This window comes from Sebastes umbrosus, chromosome 15 (assembly GCF_015220745.1).
Source record: "Sebastes umbrosus isolate fSebUmb1 chromosome 15, fSebUmb1.pri, whole genome shotgun sequence".
NCBI lineage: Eukaryota > Metazoa > Chordata > Actinopteri > Perciformes > Sebastidae > Sebastes > Sebastes umbrosus.
In genome coordinates this window covers 9,899,000-9,911,877 of record NC_051283.1, presented here as the reverse complement: position 1 = coordinate 9,911,877, position 12,878 = coordinate 9,899,000, and the positions used below count along the sequence as shown (strand labels likewise).

The 12,878-nt window shown below is 37.1% G+C and overlaps 1 protein-coding gene and 1 long non-coding RNA gene across 4 annotated transcripts in view; one reads left to right on the top strand and one right to left on the bottom strand.

Annotated features, from left to right (window-relative positions):
• Window positions 1-373: 373 nt before the first annotated feature.
• Window positions 374-12,878, bottom strand: part of LOC119504000 — an 18,060-nt gene continuing 5,555 nt past the window's right edge. Inside the window, exon 3 of the long non-coding RNA XR_005210465.1 lies at window positions 374-447. This is a non-coding gene — a long non-coding RNA (uncharacterized LOC119504000). The remainder of the gene's footprint in view (window positions 448-12,878) is intronic.
• The window catches only part of tent4a (terminal nucleotidyltransferase 4A), a 26,739-nt gene continuing 20,787 nt past the window's right edge, over window positions 6,927-12,878 (top strand). The window contains exon 1 of one of the 3 annotated variants that reach the window (XM_037796036.1): window positions 6,927-8,270. In XM_037796036.1, the coding sequence (XP_037651964.1) occupies window positions 7,462-8,270 (809 nt within the window). In that variant the 5' untranslated portion in view covers window positions 6,927-7,461. The remainder of the gene's footprint in view (window positions 8,271-12,878) is intronic. The other 2 variants (XM_037796034.1, XM_037796035.1) reach the window with 2 other exon arrangements.

Below are 12,878 nucleotides of genomic sequence, written 5' to 3'. Positions count from 1 at the left end.
ATATATACCACTCAAGTAGCAGTTCAGTCTATATAAAAAAAACATGAAAAGTCCTCACATGAACACACAAGTTATACTACAGTCTTCAAAGGATACGTTGGAAAAGGTGAATATCCTGCAAACACCGCTTTGCAGGCGATACCAGCTCAGTTCCACGTATAGATGGCAACACAGTTCAAAGCAGCAGCACAGTTGTGGATGATGCCGTCAGCTCTCTTTCTCTTCAGTCTCGGACACCACAATCCGGGTCACGGCACCAAAGATGTAACCCACGTGCTGGAGCCTCTCTGCACACCCTGGGATTCTGCGTTGTGTTTTATAGTTGTGTTATGGGGTGTGGTGCAGATTAAGGGAAACACCGGCACAGTCTTTTTGATTGTGGTTGAGACCGGGAAGACTTTATTTGTCCACAACATCTGCTGCTCATCTCACTTGTTCGTCCACAACCTTACGAAGTAATAAAGAAAAGTCTAAACTCCATGAAAACATATATTCTAGTACAAAAATAAACACTAAACACTAACATGGAAGTAAATTACAACACATAAAATGATATAAGGCAGATTTTAACGTAAAATCTCACATGAAAATAATTTAAATGAAACAACAACAAGACAGCTAGCAAACAATAAGTGAACAGGCTAATTCTCCCGCCTGTATTAGAGCGGCTGCTCTGCTCTGCACGGTAAAATGCCAACATTACGGCCACTATTTACATATAAAACATATCTATAATAATAATAAGTGAAAGGCAACATCTTAATTATAAATTTAGTAGAAAAAGATGAACAGGAAGGGTGTTTTTAATTAATATATTGTACTACGATGTGGGCCGCCATGCTTACCTTACGAAGTAATAAAGAAAAGTAAACAGGAAAAAAAGATGGCGTCCCCACGTAACTTTTGACTACGGTGTCCTGTAAGGGACAACCATGTCTATTGCGCAATTCTGGATGGGAATCACAGCGCACAAGCGACGCCTGGTGGCTGATCTAGGCTACTGCCTTACAGTTACATTCATATGCAAATGAAAATGGCATTGATTGCATTGAAGCGGTTTATACTGAAATGTTCCACAGTGTAACAATCCCCAAAAAAGTGCCAGGTGTCGTTTCCTCCCATAACTCTTGATCTGTTCTGCCTTTCCCGAGCGGAGGACATCTTTCAACACCACTCACAGCCAAGGTCACGTCATTGTGATTTTATTAATGTGTTCTATTTGAAAAGAAAAAACTATTTTGTCATCGTTTTTTACACACGTCTCATCAATAAATAATAGGACCTGTGTATCTGAGTGTGATGAAAAATGAAGTCCGGGTGTCGCTGAAGGCTATGCAGAGTGACATCCTTCATGTTCGAGGTCCCCACCGTCTCTCTCTTTCTCTTCCAGGCTATTTCCTCTGTGTATCCCCCTTGTCCACGCTTCTTGTAATTGCATCACTATATTACGCAGACAGTAGTTACAGAGCCTGCCATCTGACTATAATATCATTCCTCTTCAGGCAGACACCAATGGATTTTCTTTTTATATGCAAAGCATTTCGATGAACTGGCTTGTAGCCAGTGGGCTACCTCCAGGTCTGAGAAGTGAAGCCGATGCAGAAGTGCCTTAAACCTGCATTCTTTCTAATAGCCAGCAGGGGGCGACTCCTCTGGTTGCAAAAAGAAGTCTGATTGTATAGAAGTCTATGAGAAAATGAGCCTTCTTCTCACTTGATTTATTCCCTCAATAAACATTGTAAACATGAGTTTATGGTCTCAATCTCTAGTTTCAAGTCTTCTTCAATACAGCATGATGTTCATTTAGTAAACTATGGTCCCATTTAGAGTCAAATAAACCATAAATCAGGGTATGCTTTAGGGCATGGCTACCTTGTGATTGACAGGTCGCTAGCACGGCGTTGTCCGGTCTGGGAGTTGTCTGTTTTCGTCTTACAACTTCAACCCTTTCACAGTGTGTTGTCAGTTCATGAAAGTTAATTATAACCTTTTTGGTCGCCTGAAAATGTCTAATTCAGCGTTCGGTTGTACTTAGCTCCACCCTCTCGTGTCACTTCTGGTTGCAAAAAAAACAAGATGGCGACGGCCAAAGTGTCGAACTCGAGGCTTCAAAACGGCGGTCCACAAACCAAAAGATAACGTCACGGTGACTACGTCCGTATCTTATATATTGTCTATGCTTCGCAGGCTGCAGGAGCCTTTCTGAAATACTATATGTTCATCGATTTACATATGCCGACCAGTGCCACCTATAGGAAAGAAAAGCAACGGTAGCAGTAGACCTGCAATGTCGCCTCCTACAGACAATGATAGGAATAGTTGCTTCAATTTGAACACCACCTGAGGACAAAGTTTAGTTTTCTTTTCATTTTTGTTTAATGTCTGCTGCCACATACAGTATGTGTGTTCATGAGGGTTTGAGAATTCAAGTTGTGTCTATAAACACCAAATGTTCGCTTTAGAAGATTATACATTTTCTGTCTAAAACATTTATTTATGTATGCAAGTTTTTTCAGGAACTAGACCATAAGACAAGTGACTGATCAGAGTGAACTATTACCATAAACAAGAATTAAGTAAATTGATTCGATAACACAAAAAAAAAAGATTGGCTGACCATCGCATTTCCTCCGGTGCACAGGCTCTAGGTCAGCTTGAAAAGGCCTCGGGTGAAGGTGGCTCGCGGCTCCAATCACGAGTTCCTTCGCCTAGACCTTGCCCCTTCCCGGGACCGAGGAGTGCTCATTGCAGACGGTCCAGATTTGCAGTCCTGAACCTGCAGGAGCTGGTTCTCTGCAGATATTCGCTGGGCCCCATTCTAACTCTGTCCTTGTTATGCTGTATACAACCCCACAGTGTGGCTGACACGCCACAGGCAATATGTCCATGTGTGTAGAACTGTGAAATAGCTGTTGATAGAACAGTGTAAATGCAGCTTTCCACTAATGTGGGTTAAATATCTGGAACGTGCTGCGGCCTCATTATCATTCAAGCCACATGCCGTCTCCGACTACTGCCGGCTTCCTTAATATTATCTGCTATTACTGTTACGCCTGAGAACATACTGTTGACTTCTCCAGCCTTGCCTATATATATGTGTGTGTGTGTGTGTGTGTGTGTGTGTGTGTGTGTGTGTTTGTGTGTGTTAAGCATCTGTCAGCTATGGTCCAGTCGTCACCAATGTGGTAATCCCATAAAAGCTGACAATGAGGCAAACCAGCCTTGAAATCGCACACACACACACACTGGCACACAGTCAGTGTTGGCGTTTGGCTTGAGCCGAGACTGTGACATGAGAGATGAGAGGAATAACCTCTTCAATCTGGTGTTTCACACAGTGCGAGATAGAGGGAGAGATAGAAAGAAGAGCTTGGATTTCTACGGGCGTACAGTGGGAGGGAGCAGCTGTGTGTATACTGTATGCCTGAGTGTTATATACAGACACAGAGCTACATATCCTAGCTGGCACATAGTTTGCTCTGGGGGGTTTTCCTTTACTCTGTCACATGCTGCACGTGAGTAGCAGGGGTTGGGGGCGGGCATTATGCAAGACGCTCTCTCTCCCTCGCTCTCTCTCTCTCTTTTACATGCATATGCATCCCAGAAGGTGCTGGTTATGCCTTACGCAGCCTGCCTCCGCTCCATCATAAGGCTTAATGGGCTGGGAGATAGCTGTTACTGGGGCTGGATGGCATGCAGAGTCTGGGATGATCAACACCACCTGCTGTGTATTGCCCCTTGAAAATGAGCATTCGGGCTGCAGATTACATCTGAAATAATAAACATAAGAAGAAGCTCCATTTGAGCTTAGACAGTAAAAAAAACTCACCCTGTGGAATTCAGAGTTTTCTGCTGTTTGTATGTATGTGAGCAGCATTTCAAGGGGCCAGAGGTTGTGATTATGTCCCCCAGCTGTAGCTATTTGAGATGCCAGCTGACGATACAATGCGGTTTCCCTCTCTGTCTAATGTTTATGTAAATTGTATTTTGTTGAAGAGTTATGTTTCTATTTTTTAAAGGATTTCAAATGTTTACAGTGGGCGTCTTTCTGTCCGAGCTTTCCTAAACAGAGGCACATGTGGATCCCTGCCTGGCTCACCAGCACAAGACCGATTCCCTTTGATTTCCCCAAAACATTATATATATATAAACTCAGACAAAACTAGAGTTATTGTACTTGGCCCCGAACGCCTCCGAAACAAATTATCTAATGATATAGTTACTCTAGATGGCATTGCCCTGGCCTCCAGCACCACCGTAAAGAATCTGGGAGTTATCTTTGATCAGGATATGTCCTTTAACTCCCACATAAAACAAACTTCAAAGACTGCCTTCTTTCATCTACGTAATATTGCAAAAATCAGGCACATCCTGATGCATCCAAACGATGCAGAAAAATTAGTCCATGCATATACTTCTAGACTAGACTACTGCAACTCCTTATTATCAGGCTGCTCCAATAAGTCTCTTAAGACTCTCCAGTTAATCCAGACTGCTGCAGCACGCTTACTGAAAAGAACTAGAAAAAAAAAAATATATATATATATATACATATATATATAAATATGTATATATATATATACATATATATATATATATGTATATATATATACAGTAATATTGAATATAATAATATTATATATATACAATAATGTGTATATATATATATAAATATATATACAGTATATATACTATAATGTGTATATGATACATTTTTAGATAGATGTACTTTATTGATCCCAAATTGGGAAGTTCTATAGATAATATCTATAGTATACACAATATAAAGAATATATACAAGAATAAATACAAGAATACACTATAAATATACCAGACTACCACAACTAGATTAGAAAATATATGATATGAATATGTAATGTAATGTAATATGTGTGCAATGACATACTATATACATTAGCAAAGTGTGCAAAAATAAATAAGGCAGTAAATCAATGTGCAAATTCCACATGTGCAAAAAAATTATTACAGGACTAAAAATTTAAAATAAATTTAAATATGTGCCATTACTTCAAGATAACTATCAGAGGCTATGTAAAGAGATATCTGTCATCCTTGCTAGATTCAGCCACTGCCCAGCGTCATCGTATCGTAAATTTGTGAGCCTGGTTTGATAGCTCAGGGCTTATGCCCTTTTCTATCAATAGGAAATCGTTGGAGGGAGGAGAGAGGAGATGGAGCAGGAGCCCAGTTGGTGTTGAGGCATCATGGCCCATGCCCGGCCAGTTGAGGAGTTTTTATATATATATATATATATATATATATAATTTATAACTTTTATATATATTATTCTTTTTTTTCTTCCTTTTCCTCATAACAAAATAAAATGAAATATGGATAAAACAAAATGGAGAGAAAAAGAAATTAAGAAATAAAAAAAGAAATAAAGAAAAAGAAATAAAGAAAGAAAGAAAACTTTAAAAAGCCAACATAACTGGGCAAGATCAATATCCCAGCCTCTTATTGATGGGGGATGCCCTATGAACCCACCCACCGTTCCCCCACCCATAGGTGACTGCCAGGAGGTGGAGATATAGAGTATATCAGTGCATGTCACAGCCTAAGAGACAACCACAACAACAACAACACATAATAGATGTAACTCACACTCTGCCTTTTATTTACTCCTCTACTTCATGTTTTTTTTTTACATTTATCCTTTGATATTGCAATATATTGTTATTAATTTTTTTTATTTGTTTGTTTGTTTTATTGACACAACAAACATTAATTACTTCTTTATTGGATTTGTTCCATTTACATGCATGTTCTTTTTAAATATATATATATATATATATATTGTAATTTGCTTAATGAATTGTAAATATGTATATATATGTTTTTGTTTTTATTTTGTTTTGTTTTTTAATTTGTATTTATATATATTATTGAATTGACGCTTTGGCAATATTGTTCACCTGACAGTCATGCCAATAAAGCAAATTGAATTGAATTAAGTATAGGGACCTCTGGGTCCCTGCTTTAAGAGCCACAGAAACCCTTATTCATTATTGACATTTACCGTGGACATTAGTTGTTGTTCAATTAAATATTTATCAAATAAAAATTCAAATATGTATTCTGTGCAGTTTTTTGTTGTTTTTTACATCTATCCTTTGATATTGCAATATATTGTTATTAATTGTTTTTTATTTGTTTGTTTGTTTTATTGACACAACATGCATGTTCTTTTTAAATATATATATATATATTGTAATTTGCTTAATGAATTGTATATATGTATATATATGGTTTTTTTTTTATTTTATATATATTATTGAATTGACGCTTTGGCAATATTGTTCACCTGACAGTCATGCCAATAAAGCAAATTGAATTGAATTAAGTATAGGGACCTCTGGGTCCCTGCTTCAAGAGCCACAGAAACCCTTATTCATTATTGACATTTACCGTGGACATTACTTGTTGTTCAATTAAATATTTATCAAATTAAAATTAGAATATGTATTCTGTGCAGTTTTTTGTTGTTTTTTACATCTATCCTTTGATATTGCAATATATTGTTATTAATTGTTTTTTATTTGTTTGTTTGTTTTATTGACACAACATGCATGTTCTTTTTAAATATATATATATATATATATATATATATATATATATTGTAATTTGCTTAATGAATTGTATATATGTATATATATGTTTTTGTTTTTATTTTGTTTGTTTTTTTAATTTGTATTTATATATATTATTGATATTGCAATATATTGTTATTAATTGTTTTTTATTTGTTTGTTTGTTTTATTGACACAACATGCATGTTCTTTTTAAATATATATATATTGTAATTTGCTTAATGAATTGTATATATGTATATATATGTTTTTTATTTTGTCCTTTTTTTATTATAATTTATATTTATTATTGAATTGACGCTTTTGGCAATATTGTTCCCCTGACAGTCATGCCAATAAAGCAAATTGAATTGAGTATAGGGACCTCTTGGTCCCTGCTTCAACAGCCACAGGACCCTTATTCATTATTGACATTTACCGTGGACATTACTTGTTGTTCAATTAAATATTTATCAAATAAAAATTCAAATATGTATTCTGTGCAGTTCATCATCCAGCCTGTAAGTGATGAAGAGAGAGAGTAGAGAGGAGAAGTGGGCGGATGATGGGGGGGCGCAGTCATGATGGTTTAAAGAAGAAACCCCTCCTACTGCGCATGTGCGTGGATTTGAAGAGAGAACACGCCATATTGGATTCCCGTAGGAAACGGAGAGCATTTTTTCTCCCTCCTCTCTCTCAGCTAGCGGGGCCACTTTATCAATGGTCCTAATGCGGTTTAATGTTTAAATACTTCTCCTTCTTCTGTCGTAACCAGAGCAGCAGCGACCTTTGAGCCGGGTCCAGAGGGGTTCGCACCGGAGCTGGTTGGTTAGATAGTGGAGAGGAAGGTTTAACCGGAGAGAGAAGTTGAATGGATCCGAGGGTAGCCTGGATTCAGCCCGAACAGAAAGGACCTGCGAACGCCTTATGGATGCACGTCTGGGAGACCTCTCAGGGAGTCCGGACACTCTCCGCTGCTGCTGCTGCTGCTCAGCAACACCACCACCAACACCACCAACACCACCACCACCAGCAGCAGCTACACAACCAGAACCACAACCAGTACGTCAACTACGTGGATGTTTTAAAAAATGTGGTGGCATCGAGCAAGAGCAGCCATCATCACATCATGAACGGCACTACTGCGATGACCTCCTTCACCATGACGACGACGACTAACGCAGCAGAACCAGGTCCAGGTCCAGGTGAGGGGAAAACCCTGAAGACTGTCTCCTCTTCTTCATCACAGGAGTCCCGGACGGATAGTAGTCCTCCTTCCAGCTGCTCCTTTGAGAGGACTATGGGTGGAAATGTAACGACGCGACTCAACGCTAATAAAAACGTCGGAGGGGGTGCCAACAATCTGCTCTTCAACGTGAGGGACAATAATGTCAACCTTTACCACCATCATCATCATCATCACCATCATCAACCGGCTTCTTTCAATGTGCAGCAGATCTGCGTGAAGCGCCACCACCAGGTTCACCCGTCTCCTGTACCTGTAGTAATAAATCACCAAACACACAATAATCACCATCACCATCATCCGGGCAGGAGGAAAAGTGACAACAAAGCGAGCACTTATGGGATGAATTACTTGCTTTCAAACTGCACTAATGGCAATTATGCGAGCACTTGGACGCCCTGGAAGACGAGGAAGTACAACCCAGGAGTCCTCGGGTGAGTAGTGTAACACTATCACTGATTTAAAGGCTTTAAAGGCTCACATTTTGATCGTTTTATTGGTTAATGGATGTTTTTTGCAGGTATTATTATGGTGCACAGTGTGATGTATGTTTTCCCCAACGTAGTTAACTCAAATCTGCGTACAGTAGCGTTAAACACAGCATGTGAGTGTGCTGGATAGCTCACTAAAGCTGTCCGTTAGAGAGGTAGTTGCGTAAAAAGGAGACCGGAAGTGCTTTGATTTTGCCTGCTGAAAGTTTGAACTGGGCCGTTAACAAAATAAGATACCTTTTTTTTTTTTACAGTAAAACTATTGAGAAGTATGATTAATTAAAAAGAGGCATGCATTGTGGGGGAAAGCGTGTGTTAATAATATAGCTAAGCAAGTCGTCGATTTTTTTTTTTTTTTTCATTTAGTAGTTTTTAAAAAGGTGATTTTATTTAGAGGGTTTTGACCGGATGTGGTGCTCTTCAGTATGTGGTCCGTGTGTTAGCCTGTTAGGTTAGCCTCGCAAGCTTAGCTAACGGTTCTCCCCCTTTTGTTGTTAGGAAACTAAGCTGTTTAAAAACAAAATAAACGTTCCCCGTCAACCAAGTACAATTAAATTAGAAAGTAGAGTTGAAACTGTGAATAGCTAACTGTAATGATTATAAACTGTTACAACCTGCCCAGGTCTAACAGGGTTGGATAATGTTAACTTAATGTTGGGTGAGCTCTTCATTCATCCTGATGTTAATCTCCAATAAACTACAGTATTTCTAATTGCTTGTTCATAAAGTAATCAGTCTGTTTTCAGGGAGAATGTGATAAAAACTTTGGGTTTAAAGGAGAAACTTGATATTGTATGTTTCAGTAGTTTCCACTGTATTTCATTAACATTGTGAAGCAAAACTACTACTTTTAGTTATGCACAACTTATTTACTCCATTATATCCAGCTCTGGATAATTGGCTCTAATAATGCCCAGGTTATTCTCGGTGCAGGCACAGTTTACTCTCTTTTTTCCAGGCTTTTATATTATTATTTATTTGTATTTATTGAAGGAAAAATAAGTAACAGTATATTACATACAAAAACTGCTCATGTCAGGGGTACAATTATAAAGTAAAACATTATAATAATACATTTATGAAACACTTTTTTCCAGGTAATTCTTCATGGAGCTCCCTCTCAGGGTGACATAACATACAGAGTGGGACTTACTGAACATATGTAACCTTAACCTACTATGGCTAAAATTGACCAAAGTAATAATAACAATTTATGTGAACAAACTTTGAGTACAGTTTTACTGGAACATATATTTTTAGTTTAATCTATCTTTCTGTTTGGTGTTTATTTATGCATGATTAGTAGGTGTTGTGTAAATGCATGACACCTACATTGTTAGTGCTGTTTAACTGAATATGTCGTGATTTTTGTACTTTTAGTCATGCACATCTTTGAGCATAACATCTTTGAGCTCCGTTGTATTCAGTTCTGGATATTTGGCCCTAATAATGCCCAAGTTATTCTCAGTGCAGGCACAGTTTACTCTCTTTTTCCAGGTTACATTTTTATTATTTTTTATACTATTATTTATTTAAGGAAATATAAGTAACAGTATATACACACAAAACTGCTCATGTCAGGGGTACAATTATAAAGTAAAAAATTATAATAATACATTTATGAAACTTTTTTCCAGGTTATTCTTCATGGAGCTCCCTCTCAGGGTGACATAACATACAGATTGGGATCTACTGAACATATGTAACCTTAGCCTTCTATTACTAAAATTGACCAAAGTAATAATAACAATTTATGTGAACAAACTTTGAGTACAGCTTTACTGGAACATATATTTCTGGTCTAATCTAACCTTCTGTTTGGTTTTTATTTATGCATGATTAGTAGGTGTTGTGTAAATGCATGACACCTACATTGTTAGGTGTTAGCTGTTAAACTGAATATATCGAGATTTTTGTACTTTTAGTCATGCACATCTTTGAGCAAAACATCTTTCAGCTCCATTGTATTCAGTTCTGGATAATTGTCCTTTATGCCCAAGTTATTCTCAGTGCAGGCACAGTTTACTCTCTTTTTCCAGGTTCCATTTTTATTATTTTTTATATTATTTATTAAAGGAAATATAAGTAACAGTATATTACATACAAAAACTGCTCATGTCAGGGGTACAATTATAAGGTAAAAAATTATAATAATACATTTATGAAACACTTTTTTCCAGGTTATTCTTCATGGAGCTCCCTCTCAGGGTGACATAACATACAGAGTGGGACTTACTGCACATATGTAGCCTTAGCCTACTATTGCTAAAATTGACCAAAGTAATAATAACAATTTATGTGAACAAACTTTGAGTACAGCTTTACTGGAACATATATTTTTTTAGTTTAATCTAACTGTTTATTTATGCATGATGATAGGTTTTGTGTAAATGCATGACACCTACATTATTAGTGCTGTTTAACTGAATATATTGTGATTTTTGTACTTTTAGCTACGCACATCTTTGAGCATAACATCTTTCAGCTCCATTGTATTCAGTTCTGGATAATTGGCCTTAATGCCCAAGTTATTCTGGGTGCAGGCACAGTTAACCCTTTTTTCCAGGTTATTTTTTATTTTTTTTTATTTAAGGAAATATAAGTACATTAACATGTCAGGGGTACACTTATAAAGTAAAAAATAAATAAATACAAATATATATATTTTATGAGAATTTATTTTATATATATATATATATATATATATATATATATATATATATATATATATATATATATAAAAGAGAAAAGTCATACAAATTCAGAATATATTCTCATCAGTCATAATAAATTATATTCTCATCAGTCATAATAAATTTATCAAACATTTTTTCCAAGTTATTCTTCACTGATCTCTCTCTCAGGGTGACATAACATACAGGGTGGGACTTAACGCACATGTGTAGCCTACTGTACTATTGCTAAAATTGACCAAAGTAACAATAACAATTTATGTGACCAAACTTTGCGTACAACTTAACTGGAGTATATCATTTTAGTTTAATCTAATTTACTATTTCTGCATGATTAGTAGGTGTTGTGTAAATGCATGACACCTACATTGTTGGTGCTGTGTAACTGAATATATTATGAATTTTTTTTATGTTATAACAGTAGTTATTTTTTGCTCTGGCAGCAGAAGCCTTCATCCAAAAGAAATGACCGAGGAAGTTCCAGATGTGTTGCAGGACCTTGTGATATTTGTAATGGCCGGTTGCACCCATCTGGGAATTATCTGTACAAGGAATCGGTGTGTGTCATGAAAGCACTTTCACATGCTTGATGCGTAGTTTCCTAATAACCCAAAATCCTAAGTGAACTGAAACTTTCAGTTGTTAATTAATATTTTTGTCCTGCAAATAGTGAACGAATAACAGATGTAATATTTCTCTGGGTAATTGTGTTTGCACAAGTTTTCTGATGCAAGTTTTGGCTTGTGCACCGACAATTCTTGCAGTAGTTTGCCTTCAGGGGGGTACTCTTTGAAGTCTCACATAGAGGGATTTGGATTTCCAATGCAAATGATTGTGTAGTTATGCTGCATTGATATTGTGATGATCAGATTAGGTTTGGGTTAATAGAAAACTGTGGTAGTGTGGTCATAGACTGCACAAGTGAACACTGTTTTAACACAATTACTCTAACGCTGGGCCCTAAAGTTGTTGAAGAGGTGATGTTTGACTCTAAACTAGTTTGTCAGGGATGGCTGTAGTAGCAGTTCTTATTTTGACTGCGGGGGACCCAACAATAACCATGCCCTCAGTCAGCGGTGGACTATTGGCATGGATATACCCTGGTCTTACTGGCTTGCTGGCAGAGAGTTTTCACCAAAGAGTGGGCACATGGGCTGACTGCGTTTCCTCCAGGGCTCTGGTAATTGATTGTGACAGTCTCCCTGTTCTGTATTTCACACTGACATCATGGCATGCATTCCTAGAAAAATGAATGGCCACAGGGTTGAACAGAGTTCCACTGTTCTGAGGCATTTGACTGGTCAGAAATCTTTACATGCACCCCTCTGTTTGCCAAACACAAAACCATATCTGCAATAATAATAATAAAGCATGGGACTTCAGGCATGCCCTGGCTGATATGGCCCTCAAGTGTTTTGCTAAAAAACATCTTCTCATTCCTCTGAAAACCTCAAAGGTGTGTGTTTTAGTACATGTTTCTTGATGAGGAACAAATGCCCTCACTGATCGTAAGTAAGATCAGGCTTCGACAAAAGACTCCCTCCATTTTTACCATGACCACTTTTTTGTTTTGTCTTATTCCTAGGCTCGTGGTTATGTTAAAGGCTATGGTTACAGTTTCTGTTATGAATAGGGCTAAGTCTAGTATTAAGGTTAGGTTAGAGAAATCATATGCGATCCAAAAAAATAGAAGAACTTTTATATGTTTTGACTCTGGTAAAAAATACTGCTCATGGTTTCACACAGTTGTGATTCTAAAATAACATTTAGCAAAAGAGTAAATGTAGTTAGAAGCTATTTAAAATGTAGTCTTTGTACATTTTGTTTTTACCTTACAGCTATTAAGTAAGGGTATAAG